Source organism: Nilaparvata lugens, chromosome 5, assembly GCF_014356525.2.
Source record: "Nilaparvata lugens isolate BPH chromosome 5, ASM1435652v1, whole genome shotgun sequence".
In the NCBI taxonomy this organism is placed as follows: Eukaryota; Metazoa; Arthropoda; class Insecta; order Hemiptera; family Delphacidae; genus Nilaparvata; species Nilaparvata lugens.
Genome location: NC_052508.1, coordinates 19617666 through 19636995, shown reverse-complemented (window position 1 = coordinate 19636995; position 19330 = coordinate 19617666). Strand labels below are relative to the sequence as shown.

At 33.6% G+C, this 19330-nt stretch overlaps 1 protein-coding gene across 1 annotated transcript in view; it reads right to left on the bottom strand.

Annotated features, from left to right (window-relative positions):
* LOC111048127 (BTB/POZ domain-containing protein 3) overlaps window positions 1-19330 on the bottom strand; it is a 55043-nt gene that overhangs the window by 12594 nt on the left and 23119 nt on the right. The window contains 1 exon segment of the mRNA XM_039427864.1: window positions 6470-6583. Coding sequence (XP_039283798.1) covers window positions 6470-6484 — 15 coding nt within the window. The 5' untranslated portion in view covers window positions 6485-6583.

The following is a 19330-nucleotide window of genomic DNA, read 5'->3' as shown; positions in this document are numbered from 1 at the left end:
CAATATTGGGTCTATGAATTTCATAGATAAATCCGGGATCAAGTTTATAATAATCATGTGATAGAGAATTAAAAGTGATTTTGAGGAATTCCATGATGACTTGTTAATGTTGAACAATTTTCACTTATTGATGTTTCGAAATTCTATATGGAAAGATACTTGAAAAACTACATTGAATGTGTACGTAGATGATTCATGCCGTCTGCAAACTTTATCAACCTGACAATGTTTATTATTATTATGAAGTGCAAGATAGATAGATTGAAGAGAGTAGCATGACAAAGAGGAAATGAAAAGTAGAGAAAACGAACTAGTTCATAAGCTAGTGATGAAGAAGGAAAAGAATGAGAGAGGAGAATATAGAGTGGAAGTGATTTGAACTTACGACAAGGAGAGAAAATATGAGTCACATATGATAGACCATATGTGTGAGAGAGAGCGTGAGCGAGAGAGCAGTTGTCCATGAATTAACCTACTTTGTATTGTTCCCAAGTTGTTCTTGGGTATTCCAGCCACTCACTAGTCAATGGTCATCCAGAAAAGCCTCAGGCTTGATTACATTCTCAATTCCTGAAGGAGATGGAATATTCCAGACCTGAACTGCCAGTAAAAGTGGTCATTCGTAATTAAGTAAATAATCACATTTTGCACGCTAAGACAAATTTGCTAGAGTTTTTGTTGTGGATCTCCAAGTTTTATGGTGAAGAATACTAATTGTCAGACTAATTCAGAATTAGCTCTAGCATTTTCTCTCCCATTTTGGACACTCTGCTGATGTCACGTGTCCAGTGTAAGTGTTTGGATAATCTGCTTAGTACAGGATTATCCCAAATGAGAAATAAAGCAAATATAGCGCCTAAGATAATCAGCGATAACCCATCCCAAAACTAGGATTTTCATGGTGTTGTAGGTTACTAGGTTCAAGAATTAAAGTTCGAGAATTAAGGTTTACAAAAATTAGATTTTTGTAAGCCTTAATTCTCTTTTCTATAAGATTTTTTAAAGATAAAAATTAAAGAATAACAGTATTTAATCCCGTAAATAAAAAGCACTGTATAATCAAAACATAGAATCCAGGAAATGCTTTATATAGGCTGTATAGTGTATGATTTATCTAAGGTATAAATCGGTGCTATTTCTCTAGGAATTATCATATTTATTGGGTAAATAGGTACATTAGGTACATAGGTATATATTATATACCTTATATTATACACCTTATATCAATGGGAGATTTCCAAAAAAATGACCGATGAAAGCAGTGGCGAGGCGTTTAATTCTCCAATGGTCATCGCAATATAACTATCATCTCAGCAATATCTCACAATCATTTCTCGCACTACCCAAGCACAAGACAAGGAGTAACGTGGAAATAACCCTAAAATTTCATGAGATTTTATTTATTAAAATTTCATCTATGATACTGCTCCATTTCAAAGCTCAATTCATTATTCTGATTATGGTAGGTCAATTCCATAATGACTCTTAATCGAATTTTGATTATAGCTTTGATTACATCTGTTATATTGTGAGAAATTGCTTTATCTACTATATAGGTCTACTAGATTACACTACTACATGGTGATCAGTCCAGTCCAGAGTGATTATTGAGTATTTTCCAACTCCAGATTCATGAGTACCTTTTCTCTCTAGTCCTTCAAGAGAGACTAGAAATTCTAGTTGTTCAGTCTGTGCCATTCAATGGATAGTTCGCAAAATTTTCTTGGAAGAAAATGTCGAGAGAAATGGAACTACTGTAGTCACGCTAGCCGAAAGCTAGACGACGTCTAAAATGCACTCTACACCTAGTCACTATTTTCGCAAAAAATGGAGGTAATAGTTGAACCGGTTGGTAAATCCGTAATGCGTGCCCAGGAGTAGGTTTCCGTCACTCAGTGACCGTTGGCAGGGCAGGCAGATGAGTGGGATAGGGATTGTTGGAGCAAGTACCAGTTGCTCTCCCATAGTAACCTGTTATTCTCGAGTTCAGCTCAGGGATACTGGGTACTTTTCCATCCAGAAGAAATTTGAAACTCGTTCACCACTTTCTTCTGCGAAAACGTTGTCAACTTTGCAAGTGACTCACTCAATAGTTGCACATGGTCATTTCTGTTGTAAAGGTAATTCTTTAATTACTTTGAAGGTAATTGCTTTACATAATTATTATTCACTCTAATGCATACGGTTCTGTGCACAAAAACTTGAGTATGGTAGTACGGATGATTAATATCCTAATAAAAAATCATATTAACCTTTAAAAAAATATTTTTTTCTGGTACATTTTGAATCGATGCAAGCTTGATTAAATTAAATTTGGGGAATGATTTACGATTTGTCATCTTTTTCAAAATTATAGCAACGTACACGTTCTTGCATACCGGTTGTTTGATTTCTCTGCAGAAGGCTGCTGAAGAGGAGTGTATCAACAGCTGTAGATTAAAAAATATTGTAATGAAGCATGTTTTCCTTTTTATTTTCTCATCAATGACTTTTTACAATTTACTAAAAATTGAAACTGTTCGAATCATTATCGTACTATTGAATTTTTTACTGTTATTCTCTGAAGAAGCATCATTATCAATTTATGCCATTTGAAGTGGAGGGTGAGTGGCTACGCGCAACTATTATATCTAATTAGAATAGCCTACATTTATTTTTTTATTACATTTAGCCGAAGTCAAAAATCTAACGAAATGGAGCAATACTGATTAAACGTATTAGTTACGGTGTAGGTACCATGATATAAAATGGAGTGAAAATACAAACAAACAAATATTGGATAGGAAAAAGCGCATTGAAAACGTACAAGATTACCGAAGAACGTCAATGAATCGTTTCCCTATACTGGAAATCTGTACCTGAATATAATTATACTGTGTACTGCCAATATGAATCATTCATTTCTCCGTGATAAATTAATGAAGGAGTGCCAGCAATTGACAGATTATGATAAACTAGCTAATTTAAAAAAATTGCATGTATCAAGTTAATCCCCCTTGCTGAGCTGCAAACTGTGGTAATCGAGATTCCCGATTGGATAATTGGAAATAAAATTGAAGATGATCGAACGAAAAAATCTGAAAAATGAGCAAAGTGCAAAAAATAAGCAGCTCTTGAACAAAATAATATGTGCTTGATTCAGTCTATGAATATAGACTATAGTATTCAGTCTATAGTAAAAATATAAAAAGAAAATTTAAGGAATTATTCAGTTTCACAGTATACTGGACTATAGTTAGTTCCCCGCGAGAGAATCCCTGGTTGCAGTTTGAAGATAATTGTTATCAATGAACGACAGGGATCTTCTCGTCGTGTACTTACTATATCACAGAAGTAAGATTTTCAAGTAGTATATACAATCACTACTAGATGGCACTGCAGTGCACAAATCAAACACAGCACTACAAAAATACAAAGGATTCAGTTTTAGTTCAATCATTTTGTACTTATTATGCTGAACATTAAGAAGACATATTTCTTCTTACTTCTGTTCCTGTTATTATTATCAGGAATTCTCCAGAAATAATATTATGTGAACAAAAAAAAAATAAAAAAACTTTCTTCTCCCCGTTTTTTCTAATTTAAATACCATCAACGTTTCGTGAATTCTTGTGATCGGAGAAGATGGTAATTGAAACGCAGCCGGTAATGGTAATTTGAGACAAAGTTGCCATAAATCCTACAAAGTTTCTAATAAATTCACCAAATTTTCAAATCCTTTTTCCTAATAGTAACTCCAATGGAGCGAACTTGTAAAGCACAAGTATATCCATCCAACAAAAGACATGCAATTTATTCGAGCATTTAAAAAATGTAACAAACTAGTTTTTTCCAACAAAAATTAATCATGTCTCTCTCATTCATTTTCATTTATAGAGATAAAAAACATAACAATATTCGAAAGAAAAAGCAGGCGCTAGCACAGATAATGATCCTGTTCTTTATAAAAATATATCGCTTTTCAACTTGATATACTCAAAAAGAAGTGTTATCATGGATTATGGCTATCATCTTTTGGAAGGATGGAGATTTGATGAAGAAGTTCAATATTTCAATTTGGATCTTAGAATTCTTAATGAAATAAGACTAATAAGCTGGTTTTCAGCTTTATTTTAGAATAGATAGAATCCATAATCTATTCACATCCATAATATTACTGACAGAAGAAGGAAACTAGTTTTCCTCAATTTTGTAGATCAAGTAGACACAGAAGAACCGGAAATTACCATGAAAATTGTATAAGGCATGAAATCTAACTAATCAAAAATGATAAGTTCAAAGAAATATCAATATTCATAAACAAATAATTCATATACACATGTTCAATTCTTCATGACTTTGGCATTATTCATGACAACCACAAAATATGGGTTATGATGAATATATCTGATATTTTCATAACAAGAAGCAATCTTTCTTTTTTGAACCTGATACAGGAATGTACACAGGGGGGGGGGGTTATCCAAACTCCACCACGTTATAAAAAAATCTATTATAGTTTTTTCTATTCTATTCTTAGGTAATAGATACAATCGATTGAAATGAGTTTTCCATCTCTATATTCTATATCATAATATAAATTCGTAATAACTGCGGCGACTCATTCTGAATTTTTGAAGTTTACAAAATACGAGTTTAACGAATTTTAGGTACAGCTCAGATAAATTGCGCACCAACATGTGCTAAAAAAATTATCAATTTTCGCTTACTCTAGGTAAGTCTTATGACTAGGATAGTCTAATCAGTTAGATAAGTTTTGACAAATTAATCAAGTTTTCAATAATATACAATCTAGTCTGCAGCTATTTTCTCCGCAGCTTGATCCTTCTTTCAAGGAGACGACAGACATTTTTCTCAACTAGTGACAAGCAGAGCGGCGCCTCCAGGCCAGACTGCGTATTGATTCGCGTCGCAGGAAGCTCACCCCCACCCCTACTCGACCCTTGAATTTCCCACACCATGGGGTAGTTGGACTAATCCCCTCCAGCGCGTCAGCATTCCATCACACCCCTACCAACCTTCACAATACTCTACTACTGACAGTCTCACATTCTCAATGAAATGCAAGCTCCTCGTTTTCCTGGCCTTGACCTCCTCAATATCAAATTCACAACGCGCAAAGTCAGAAACGCCGTGCTATCGTTCCCCTAGGTACTGAGATTCAGTGGGTTATTGATTGGGTGAGTGGAGAATCTCCGTTATGACAAGTGAGAGAGTAATTTCAAAAATTCCACCTGATAACATTCTATTTATTATAAGTAATCTGTTCTTTCAATCATTCCCCTTTAAGGTAGGTGCACACAGATCGTCATCGGACGGACGGCACGCATCGGACGGATCGAACAATTAGATTTGATGCATTGTTTTCAATTGGAGTGCGCATACCTATACGATGCAGATAGTTGAAATTGAAAACAATGCATCAAATCTAATTGTTCGATCCGTCCGATGACGATCTGTGTGCGCCTATCATTATAGATAAAATTCAGATCAATAATTCAGCTCAATAGAAAGTCTATGATGATATTTCCATTTGTATGTGGTACTTCAGAAGATAATATCGGGGCACCGAGCTTCGCTCGTTATTTATTTATTGACTTTTGATAAACCGAACACAATTCTTTAAAATGATTGGGGAAGTACTAACAGGCACAGCCCAAAACTGTTTCTTTCCCGAATTTTGATTTATACGCTATAAATAGTCCAGAAAGTAGGTTATGTTCCATACACTTGAATTCAAGTTCAATTTTCTGTTCAAACATTTGAAAACAAAAAAAAAAATTAGATTATTTACAAACCAAATTGAATAACAAAATAACACTCACTAATCACTTGAAATTGTCAAATAATGATCAACATTGAAAATTATGATATACTCTAGTTTACGAGGATTATCATGTCATGTCAACAAATCAGATTATGTTGATCAAATCGATTAAATTGTCTAGCTAGATAAAATTTCTCGCTGATTGATTATGACTACACAGCTGGAAATAATTCTGTCTCTCTCCCACACAGGCACACGCATCTTCTGTTATCGAGAGACGACGAAATTATAATCTGTTTTCCAAGGATGAATTATCCTTTTAATGTCGTTCAGCGAGTTTTCCAAAGAATGAGACCTAGTTCAATCGAATCTTTATATCATAAACCTACTATGTTCCAAATTTCGAAAAAATCGTTAGAGCCGTTTTAGAGATCCGTAAAACATAGATAACCAGATTTAAAAATAGCCAGATATAAAAATAACCAGATACAAAAATAACCAGATATAAAGATAACCAGATATATAAAATACAGAAATCGCTCGCTTAATATAATAGGATAAAAGTGAAGTTGAATGCATACAAGTCAACTTTATGAAATCTAAAGCCTGGTCTACGGACTATGCTACAATTAAGTTGATTTAGCGCTATCAAACAGATTGGAAATAAGTAACAAGGTAAGCTGGAAAAGTAGAGAATCGTACCTCTATGTGAACCATGAATCGTTGGTAACGTATTGCTTCATCGGTGCCGGCGCGAATGGGGCTGCAAACATTTGGATTTTCTTCCTGTGAGGTAGCCTACACCGTCATCAACATCTATAACATAGAAAATCATATACTGTAATGAATTAACTTTGATTCCTTTTTTCATAGTGAGTTTCAGTCACATCTCGTATTATTATAATCTTCATGTATGGTAGTAATAGTTTTTGTGCAGAAGTAGTCAAAACATGGCATTTGGAATATTATTACTATACATGGTAAAAATGTGTTAGCTATAAACTAACTAGCTATAAACTAACACAGTAACACCGTGTTAGCTATAAACTAACACTGTAACACCGTGTTAAATATAAACTAACAAAGCTCCATATACATCGCAAATGACTTCACTGATGCCGTATGATGAAGAAAATCAATAAAGCCGACAACCTAGATCTAGATGGATTGATTCTTTTAGTACTCTTCATGCATTGTCAGAATGAATCTGTGAACACTTCTATAACGATCAATATTATTCTTTTTGGTCGTTGGCCGCGGTGGCATAAACAAAAACGCTCTTTTAAAAAAATTGCCAAAAATTACCCTTTACGATGAGAAATGAGTTCAAGAACATTGAACGACACATTCATTGATGGATACATTGATGACTCATCATGAAACAAAAGAAGCTCAACCTCATGTTTACATTACGATTGCATTCTATATACTTTAATCTAAGATTTAAGAATGCAATAAGTAGTTTCCAAAGATCTTAGAATTTCAGTAATTAAGAGGCTAGTAGAAAATTATGAAACTTTCAAAATCGATTTTTTCCGAACGAATTTTCGTTAAATTCCCATATGAATCACATTTATGGTTTTAGTGATTGACCCATCATTTAAAATATTGTTATTTCAAGCACCATTCTAGTTCCACAATACCAGCACCCCATGTCTGCCTACCTGCTCAATCGAATCTGTTACTTCAAATTGTTACGAGATTAGACACTTATCCACACATTTAAACGATGAAATTTGATTTAGGAAATACTTCAACAACACAATCCGCAGCTAGTCTGAGTTGAACTGAACAGATTTGCAGAATAGCTTCTTGAAATCGGGTGCTTGGCTGGCCAGAGCAGAGTGTTCTATTCTGGTCATCTTTGATTCATCCCGAATATTTCAGGCACTTCGCCAAACTACGCCTTCGATCTTTGTTTGTCCAGCGCTATCCTCGAATAGTACATTCCAGCTGAGATTCATCAACAATTTTCTCTGTATTTTGTAAAAAATTGTGGGGAATAGTAAACCATGCTGGATGACTTCCATTTGTCTTATCTTTCTACAGTTGTTCTATTCCATTGACTTCAAATGGAAGATCCAGTCACAAAATTATCCAATATAACTCTGGAAAACAATAATTATCAAAAGTTACCGTACTTTATTCTCACTGGTTCTAAACTGGAGACTGATTGTCAGTGACGCTTCAAACGAACTTCAAACTTACACTGTTATTGAATGTTTACCTGAGTTACGCTTTCAACCTGATAATGCAATACTTTCCTAATAATTCAAGATTCACGATCTCAATACTCCCATTTTGAATGTAATTTTCCGCTACATCCACCATCAGACTACTAATTAATAAGTCCTATGTGAAAGTGGCTTCGAGTGGAACATTCTGTGGAGAGTTCAAGTGGATAGTATCTCCGGAAACTGTAGTCCAGTATTCAGACAAATTTCCGTTTAAATTCGGTTCGAAGGGTTTTATGGCTGTTCAAAAACAAATGAAGTTTTTTTGGAATTGCGACAAGTCTCTACTACAACTTGACGTTTCAGAACGAGGAGGAAATTATTTGTAGCATATTTTCAGCATAAAAGAGAAAAATTATCATTTAAATGGGAATGTTACATCAACTTACTTGAATGTTCAGATTGATTATTTTTATTGTGTGTTTACTTGCATTAAAGTAAATTTTTGTTGAAGCTTTTTGAAATTTTGGGTTCAGTGATTGATATCAGAAGCGGCTGGAATATGAAGCTCATATTCAAATAATCAGTTTTCTGTTGGAACCAGAACTATATTCTTGATTGAATCGATTTAGACATGACAGGAAGTTGATAAAAATACCTCTATTGTTATCCTCTCAACCAAGGTTCTATATGAAGCACCAGAAGTAGTATTACCCCAATAATTTTTCTCACTCGTTAACTTCAAATCTCTCTCCCACAGTTAATTTTCTATTCATCATTAATTTAAGTATCACTCTGTCAATCGGCTCACTACTTTACTACACCTTCGATTAAAGTAATCGAATGTGTGCGTTGAAATTCTCCACACTTGAAAAGAGAGAGCTGTTCTGGTCAGTTCAACCCCAAAGGGGTGAAACGCTCACTGGAGCGAATTCTCTTTATGAAGACCTTGACGCACAGCCTTTGGCAAATGGGAGACAATCGAAGTGTTTAATAGGCCACCTTCTATCATGGACCGAGTCAATTATACTCTGATTTGCTACGCCGAAAGTTGACCATTCAGAACAATGAGTGGTCAGTTGTTCAGCAATAATCAATCCAAGACCTCCAACATCAGTGAAAATGATAGTAGTATGTCTTGATTGCTTTGCTTATCCTAAAGAGTAAAAATCGGCCTGGTATGGATAATTGATACTGGACAAAAGATATTCTACAAAAATTTCATGATTTAGAATTTAGTTATCAGGCTAATCATAATTTTATCGAGATTACATCCTTTCGCCTCTCCTAATTATACAGAATGTTCAAATCAATGTAGACACTCGGCTATTATCCATCACTCAAACGTCCAATTTGTCAACGAGGAATTCCATTTTGCTGATGATGAAGACACAATTTTTTTATTTTTCAAATTATAACCAAAATATGAATTTCTAATTCATAACAGTTCATGAAATACAATAGCTCGGTTGGATGAAACCCTTGATGAAGAGCTGCTGGAAAATTGGTGGGCTACTTGGTTCATATCACACCAAACTCATAATTGATTAATTAAGTTTGTAGCGTGAATGTTGATGTTGTGGAACTTTTCCATAATTGAAGAGACATAAAATGTTGTCAAAAATCCACCTTATTTAAATAAAAATTAATATTTTACAGGAGCATGCTTTCGTGTGTGTAACTTACAGTGTAACTTACTGCTTACAGTGTGTAAGTTACAGCTGATGATGTGTGAGCACACACGAAAGCATTCTCCTGCAAGATATTTTAATTTTTATTCAAATCAAGTGGATTTTTGACAACATTCTAAGTCTCTTCAATCATGATTGATTGTTTATTCATATCATCATTACATTTTTAATAAAGTTTGTAGAGTGAATATTCATGGTACCGTACGGAACTTTTCCATAATTTGTTTAAATGAAGTGGAATATTGACAAAGTCTCTTCAATCATTACATTCCATCACCCTTACACAAGTAACAAACAAGCTTATGCTGTTATTTAGAAATTTAGTATGCTCGCTTATGTACCTTCTGTTTATATATGTGGACAGTGTACAGATTAGCTCACAAGCTCTACACATTCATCTTAATTGAATTGCAACAGAATTCAATCGTTTGTATGATAAGTAATGAAGTGATAATTAAGAATTCGTGTACTCGAAATAAGAGAGTAAAGAATATATTTACATTCCATATACTCTCTGCTCGAAAAACGATCTCATTTTTACAACCTTGTTACAGAACAGGGTAGATTCTGTTATGAATCATTAAATCCAACTCATATGTTTATATTGTTTAAAGCCTTTTTAAATTGTTTGTCTTCAGAGCTGAAGATTTCTGGTCCAGGAAGGAGAAAAATCTATGATATATTTCACGAAATACGAGTTAGTGTGTGTGTGTGAATCGTTCAATGTAACATATTGATAATGTTTCGTTCCAGGTAACTTGCACCGATTCTTGATGCACTTTTCTTCTTCAGTAGCCATCATGTTGCCTATCTACTTTCCGTGTTCAAAGTTGGTATCAGGCATAAGATAATGAAAATAATAATTAAAAAGAGCATTATTAGAATACTTGGGAAGTACCGCTACTTGACTAATCAACCATCGCTAATGAAATGGTTGGAATGGAGATGAAAGAACCGTTAAAAAATTTAAATCCATATTATATCTGATAATCAGTCGTTTACAACTGAGTTTTCCATTGAAAAGTGATAAACAGCAGCTGTTAGAAACTGTTCTGGCTAGATTAATAAATGAATCTTTTTAGGATTGTTTTGGGAGGAGAAATTTCCAATCACTCCATCAGTCGAACTCAAATATAATATTGTTAAACTTACAAGACATAAAATTGGCTATTGTTTTCTACAAGTAGTTTTATATCATCCATCAAGGATGAATTACTCAGCTTGAAAGATTTATGGTTGAGAAAATAATACAAGTATTCATCAGCAATGAATTGACTTGATTGATAATATTAACAGGTAATAAATAGCGCGCGTCATTTCTCAACTAGTTAATACGTGATATTACATTTTTTATCATAGTTTCATCATTATTATTTTACAATTAACAATTTTTATTATTTCACAAATCTAAAACTAATCATATCTCTATCCAGTTCTCTTAATTGGGTGAATGTTCCCAAAGTTCACAGAAAAATATTTTTAATTCAGCTCAAAATGTGAAATTCTTCTCAAAAGGGTTTCTGAGATCTCTCTGACTATATTTTTGAACCTCCAGTCGCATTAATGTGACTCTTTAATGTGCTCCCATTCAAACAATCACATAAAAAATCCACATAAAAATTACATCGATTTTAATGAATAAAATTGAAAAAAATAGAAATACTACTACAGTTTACTGACTTTATTCTGTCACAATGAGCTTCGTTATGATAAAACTTTGACTATTATAGCAGTAAAGCTACAGTAAGAATTTCCTGGATTTTTCAGGATCTGAATGCTTTTGCTGGCCTTTTCCAGGATGAAACTATTCTTATTATAGTTGCAACTTTGCAATAAATAGACAGTACTCGTCAACATTGCAATAATTGTCAACACAACATCAATGATTGTGCAATACAATTATTGTATTTACAACATTATTGACTACATTATTTTGTATTCCAGACATGATGGTGGCGGCGATCGGTTATTAACCCGTTTGTCGTCAGTAGTGAAGTAGTTTCCAGTAGTCGTCAGTAGTAGTAAGCATTCTAGTATCCCAGCTAAGTAGCGAACAAGGCTATCGGGAAATGAGAATCCCTACTCTTCAAGCACGATCACAACAACTTATAAGAGCATCAAGGCATAGTTAATAGCCGGACTTGGAAGTTCATATGAACATGACGAAGAACTAGCCGCTGTAAAAATTCTTTCACAAATTGTTTATATCTAACTTATTATCCGGGGAATGATATACCGTGCTGAAATAGTTCACGGTGCATATAGGCTAACCTTTCTACACGTTCTTACTCTCATATTCACAGAAAAGGAAGAGTTTCTACTCTTTCTTCTTTATGTTATGCTGTTGTAGTCCACCCAGAGCAGTCCATCAAAGTTCCAAATTGTATTATAATTTATTATTCGATTAAACTTCTTCCTTGTCTCATAAGTTTACATAATATGAACAATATACAAAATATTATATTATCAATCAGAACAATAAATCAATGACTCATCTATAAGCTACTTGTTTCTTAACATGAACATCAACAATGACAGATATGCAGAATTGCGTTGTAAAAATCTTAATTCCAACTATCAGGGACATTATACATAATCAGTAAATAGCATGTTACATTTTCCAGGAAGCCTCAACTGTTGAATCACTTCAAATTGATTCTACTGAAATATAATAATTTGAAACTTAACTAAGCTTATTGGGAACAGATCGTGCAGAAACTACAATTTCGTTCTCGTATCCATTCATTTCTGTTTGCGGAATACAAGGAAATTCAACATTGTACGTGCTTGAAAATAGGAGACGCACATCCTCTAGCTGAATTTCTGTTCTTTCAAAACAATTAATAATTTTATAAGTTACAAACAACTTACGTATTATTAAAATTGGAATATTTGACTGAAGAGTTTGCAAGAAAAACTGAAGTTGTATTCATAAAGTGTAGCTCTGAATATTGTAACAATGAGATAACACAATCTATTAAAGTTGATGGAGTTTGTTGATTGAGGAACCTCTCCATATATTGAAAAAGCACAGTTATTGACGAGTTTATAGTAGTTATAATCGATTTTTACTCTATAGCTTCAAAACTTGAGGAAATTTCACATTTCGAGTGCCTAGATAGGGAAAACTGAAACTATTAAAGTTTATTATAAAATATGTACCTATCCAAGAAGTATGAAAGTGGTAGCATTGAATTATAATAACTATCAGTCGAGATTTCAATAATCTCTAATACCTTTCGCAAAATGAATCTAGTGATGAAATAGACAATTTTCAAATTATCATATTGTCATATATCATTATCATATATAATAACATTGATTTGTCTGAATCTGAAGCTGCAATGTCTGTCATGAATGCAAGTAGGAGATTATCATGAGTTATTAGTGTATACATTTAAGCGAAATACGAACTATGCCATCTCCTTGTGACACTATGGATTTTCTCTTTTTTCCTATGTCAACTTAGTAACAGCAGTAGGCATACTTATATTGAACTCACTATTCACTAGCAAGTGGGATTTTTAAGACTGTTATTTCAAAACTTATTCTTTCAAGCCTCATTCAAGTAGCCTCAATGAAAAACAAACCCGTGGAAATGAAGTATAAAAAATTCAAACCTATTTGAAAAATCATAAATCTTTAGCAAAGCTGTTACTGTCAAAACAGTCTTAAAGAAAACTCAAGACTTTTAAAGTTGAAAGAGTTTCATTGTGATTTTATCGACGAATGGCATTTCTGTTGCAAAATGCAGCATGAGAAGTAGGGAACGACATATATAATTTCCTTTCAATCTCACACCTATTTATTTTTCGGTAGGAAACTCAGGCTTAATATTCTGAAGAAGTGAGTCATACTCATTCTGTTTCTAATCATTAGTGTCCAGCTCTCTTCGCAAAAGCTCATAGCACACTTGGAATTCTAATGAGTCTCTGAAACGACTGCTGTGGGCTATTTGACTACTTATATTCGTTGTTTTGTAGAGGGCTTTGTTTCCAAACACCAACAAAAGAACGCTATTCATGCTCGAATGATACTTTGAACCTCTGTTTTCAAACAACTCAATATCCATAATCTTTTGAAGGAGCATAGTAGCCTGCTACTAGGAGTGAAGGAAATGTTTTAGCATAATATTAATTTTCTTGCGTACGTATTGATCAAACTCAAGGAAACACCCTCCATTGTACATAATCACCATCCCTAATATTGATGTACTTTGGGCCTATATAGAAATGGAAAATCCTTTTTTGGTCAGTATTCTCGTACTGTACTATACCCGATTCCAATGAGCACCAACTCCTGTATACTCATGTGTATGAAAAAAAAACACTTCACTTGAATGGGCTACTTCTTTACAAATTAATAAGGGTACTACAAATTTTCAAATTGTTCTTTTCAATTCATGTGTATGATTTTTCACCTTACAGCTCACACAAATATCTACATATTGTGGCTAGCGTTTGAACCAAAGGGTTCAATATGAAATACATAATACAGTAGCTTTCATACATCGTGTCAGTGAATAGTATGTGTGTGGCATCTTGCATCTGCCGCAGCCGACTGCCATCTTAAATTGAATCGTACCAAAGAGAAATTGAATACTGTACTATGACCGTAATTTAATTCTGTACTAAAACTAATTAATACTGTACTAAGACTAATTAATGGTGTACTAAGATTTACCACTTGTATATAATAATTATTGTTTTTGATCGTATCACGTTTGCTTTATTAGTTTAAGAAGTAGGAGTTTATTGTGTGCGGATGATGATATATGAGTGGATATAGCTTTATGTGGGTGCCGAACCACCGGGAAGCGATTTTCTCCAGCTCTTCTGGTTTATTGATACATGAATAAGATAAGAGGATTCAAATATCTCCTGAATAATTCAGAATTGGAAGAAAGTCTGCAATACTAATTTCAGTCAGTCTTAGAGACTTCAAAAATGTCTTGCAGATTGAGAGATTTTACGAGCTATGTAGAGAAAAACAATATTGGATACAAATAGATAACAAATTGTTATTGCATCTATAATTATTTTTGAACTGAACCCATTACAGAGCAAACTTGTCACGTTGAAACCAATAATTAGGTGAAAAAAGGGCTATCAACGTTCATTGTGCAGACTGTATTAGCATGCGGTCTATTACGACCACAAGTCGTTAAAGGTTTTTTCTTGATCTTCATTGCATTGCTAATTCTGATGTCATCGTCTTGAATAGCATTATGATAAATATACTGTTCCTCGATAGACCTAACGGCTTCCACTCATTATGCGACATTCGTGAACTTCATTTTCAATTAAATTTTTAGAATAATTATTGAACTTGGATGCCTGTTCAGGTTGAATAAGTTATATGAACTTTCCTCTCTAGACAATAGTGTACTTTCCTATCCGTGGTAAAGCACTTTCACATTTCACATTTTATTTGTAAGTATTGTTGAAATTCCGAAATCAACTGGATTATCATTCATGATTCAGCCTTGAATACAGTGATGTTTCAAAAGTACAACTGAATTAATCAAGATCCGACATCGATTCATCTTATTTAGTATTAGTGTATCCATTGAGCTGTTTAGTCTACATGAACATTAACATCAACACTGACCCTTCTCCAATCTCCTGGATATTTCTTGAATAAACACAAATCAACAGAGACTGCGACTGCGAGAAATTTTGTTTAATTAACATCATTCTGGATGATGTCCAAACTTGTTCCTAAGTATTGAGTGAGATGTTGACGTGATCCAATATCCTTGCGCTATTCAAGTCAACCAAAATTGCCATATAAATGATTTATCATTGAAAACTTAAGCTAAAACTTGAAATCTTGAATATTTCAAAATATTTTGGGAATGAAATCGTTAAATGAAATCAATCGTGAAACTTAATGACTTTTTCAGGGGACCTTAACCGGAACTGTTCGTCCCCCACAACGCCATAACTTCCTCTTCAGAGTCACACCCGTTACGCATTTCTCCCTCTCTTTTTCCCAACCTACTCTCTCTCACTCACCCTCTGTGCCAATTTTGACACACCACACCTTGAACACATCTATGTTATGCACAAGAGCAGAAAATTTGTAGCAATTGAAGCCTCACTACGTCAACAAAGTGAGAGACTCATTTCTTCTTTCTTCATCGTAACTGTTGCTATTTCAAATTGTATTGGTGTACAGAAAAATGTCTGTAACTTGTCACTCCTACAATAGCAATAGCCCACTTGATGCTACTCAAAAACTTATTTGGGCAATGATCGAAAAGTTTTTTAATGTCTTTATCTGTAGAAACTTGATGCAGCACTTAATGAAGTGTTTATAATTCCAGTACATGTTCTTATGTAGAACAGACAAAGATAAAAAGGTTTTTAAGGGACAACTCCAATGAATAACGTCAACGATCGTATAAATATTGTTTTCTTGATAAAATATAGAAAATCATAGGAAAGTCCGAATTTGCCTTTTGCCAAGGACTATATTAGCAAGGCCATTATGTAGCCATTACTGTAGTAGTTGATTCAAAACTATGATTTTAATCAATGAAACCTAGGATTTTATATCACTCTTCAAATTAATCATTAGTGAAGCTCAATTGTGAATTCACCCACCTTTTTACTGTATATTGGTTGTTCAGTATAGTGTATATGATATACAGTGTACTGTCAGTATATATTGGTTGTTCAGATTAATTAATTCTAAATCGACGAAACATTCAACAAAATACCTTGAATGAATGGTTGCAAAGAATCAATCAAAGGAGCAAAGAATCAAAGAATCAGGAGTTCTGTATCAAGACTGGATACAAAGAAAACTAAAATTCTAGCAATATCCTTTGTCAAAGGATAATGATTTGTATTGTTAATTACGAAGTATCCTCTAAACGGTTCTACTGTATTTGGAATTCGTCTTTTAATGTCTAACTTTCTTTTCTTTTTCTCCACTGAAATTGCCGAACTCCAGCATAGAGTAGACCTGATGAGTGATGAGGGCACTGGCACGGGTGATTTACATATTCAAGCAGCAAGGTCACGGACGCACTAAGAAGGTCAGCTCAGCTCAAAACATTAACTTACTGTTAACCATGTTCCATCAATGCCTCATAAGGCTCTCCAAATCATGGAAAAGCTTCCGATTGCTGATAGGAAACCAAGGAGGAGCTTCTACTATGATTTATAATATACAGTTTCAATTGATCTGGATTATGAATAGAGAATATCTATTATACTTCATTCAAATTTGAGGGTTTACACTGGATTTATACACAGAGAAATCTCAGGTAGGTACTATTCTTCTTATTTCTGGGTACAGGTACTTTTCTCTATTTTCTAGTTTCAATACATCTGGATTATGAATTGAGAATAATTATAATTTACTTCACTCAAATTTGAGGATTTAAACTGGATTTGAACCTAGAGGAAGCACAGGTAGGTACTATCCTTCTCATATTTCTGGGTACAGGTACTTTTCTCTATCCTCATTCTATGATTTATATCAGTCATAAATTAACAAATATTATTATCATAGTTATCTACATAATACTTGTAAGATAATTCAACTTATTTATTATGATACTGGAAAAAGTTATGATTTTATCAAATACTTCATGCTACATTGTATCTATACATTTTAATTTCAAATGTAAAACCTATCAATAGTTTCCTGAGAATATCTTGGCCTAAAAATATCTTAGCTGAGAAACATGGCCCATATCAATCACAGAAGGGTTGAATGAGCTTTTCATAGAGTAACACTCGTTTCAACTTATGGAAAGATCCAGATGCATGTTAGAGAAAATTACTATATATTTACTTGAATTTCTTGGAGCTGCAATACAAATGTTTTGAAATAATTATTAATCTGAAACCAAACAGGTCTTATTGAAATGTACTAGAGTTACACCGACTGATTACTTCTAAAATAAACGGGAATTCTAGATCATAGATGAATGATGATAATCTGTTTAATGACTTTCATATTTGACTCCTGTAGAACTGTTATATTTCCAATTCAATGAATCTCAGTTTATAATGAGTGTTCCAATTACATCGATAGTGTTTAGAGATTATTTTCACTGGTGACGGTATGAAGAATTAAATCAAACTTGAAATTATTAGTTTCACGAGCAGAAATAATTCCTCATTTTGGGAGAACCATTCATCAGTATAAGCATGAAAAAATCTTTGCGAAACGAGTAGTAAACACTAGAAAGAACCTCTTTATTATCCGCACACAACGATCGTTTGTTTAGTGTTTGGACTGAACATTCAAACATAAACCATTCATCACTGTATTGACGAGAGCAGCCATAGCTGTCAAGCGGTTCTGAATACGGGAGCTTGAGGATTAACTATCGACTTCCAAGTCCTGTTCCTTTATCGAACTGGAGTATATTTCTTGTTTATAGACTTTTATTGCTCCACTGAAGACTTTTCTGTATTTTGTTGGTCGTGAACATTTCTCAGGGTCTATTCCTCCGAATATAAAGAGAAGAATAAACTTTAGATATTGTAGGTGGGATAATAATATATATGGTTCAAGTGGACAGACAGAGTTAGAGAGCTACCGTAGTTTTTAAAATTTATTGTAATATCCGCAGTTCCCCACCCAGCTAGTAGGAAGAATTTCACATCCGATTATTTTTTTCTTTAAACAACCTTTCTTCACAAAGGATGAATAATCTTTCATCTGCAGTCAAAAAAATAGCTCTCGTTTAATTTTGAAGCAGAATAAATCATGACATCTAGAACTTCATCTGTGATAAAAATATGTGGAAGAAAGAATAAAACAGGCACATACAAACCAAAATTTATGTTTCTTTCTAGAAATCCATACAGCCTTACTATTTTATTATTATTTTCACTGGAGAGTTGAAGAAGAGTCTTAAAAGTGACCGAGTTTTTGTCAGAGCTCTGGGACTTATGAGAGGCAGAACAAATTTAGTATCATTCTATTGAGTGATTTTCTCTGACACTTAGAAATGTTAGGGGAGAGTTAATTTTCAGAGGTCATTGATGAACTGATTCATTGATTAACTGATCCAATTAAATTCACATATTGTGCGTTCTGCACTGTATAGTTATTATTTTTTAAAAGTGATTACTGATTACTACTGGATTTCGTGAATTGTTTCACAAGTATTTGGAGATGGCCTCTTAACTGAATCCAATAACAATATATGTAGGTAATAGATTCGTATTTTCATGATACCCGTGGCATTTTTCATAGAATTTTGAAGAGGGTCAAAGAAATAATATTTCTACTTCTGCACATCCCACTTACATTGTTTAATATTCTGCGTCCATTGCATGTGAATACGATGCCTTAGCATTTTGTATAATGAGCTATGCTTATACTAATTATTCCCTTCAGGTGAGAACCCTCGAAACGCTTCCACATTTCTTCGTAAAATGAATGCAAAAACTCATAAAATACAATCAATATTGGTAAAAAACTTGAGAGAAATCAGAAAAACGCATACTTAATTACGTACAAGATCACGCAAAAGATACAGTATCACTCTTTGGGTCTAATAATAGGGGATTTGTGTTCCTTATGCAGTGCAATTGGCCAATTACATGCAAATCAGTGGACTGTTGAAGTAAGTTGGAAGTTTGGCATAAAAAACAAGGGAAGTGTAGGCTAAGTGGATGAATAACGTGAATAGTTTGCACATACATTCCTATGTTTAATTTCATACT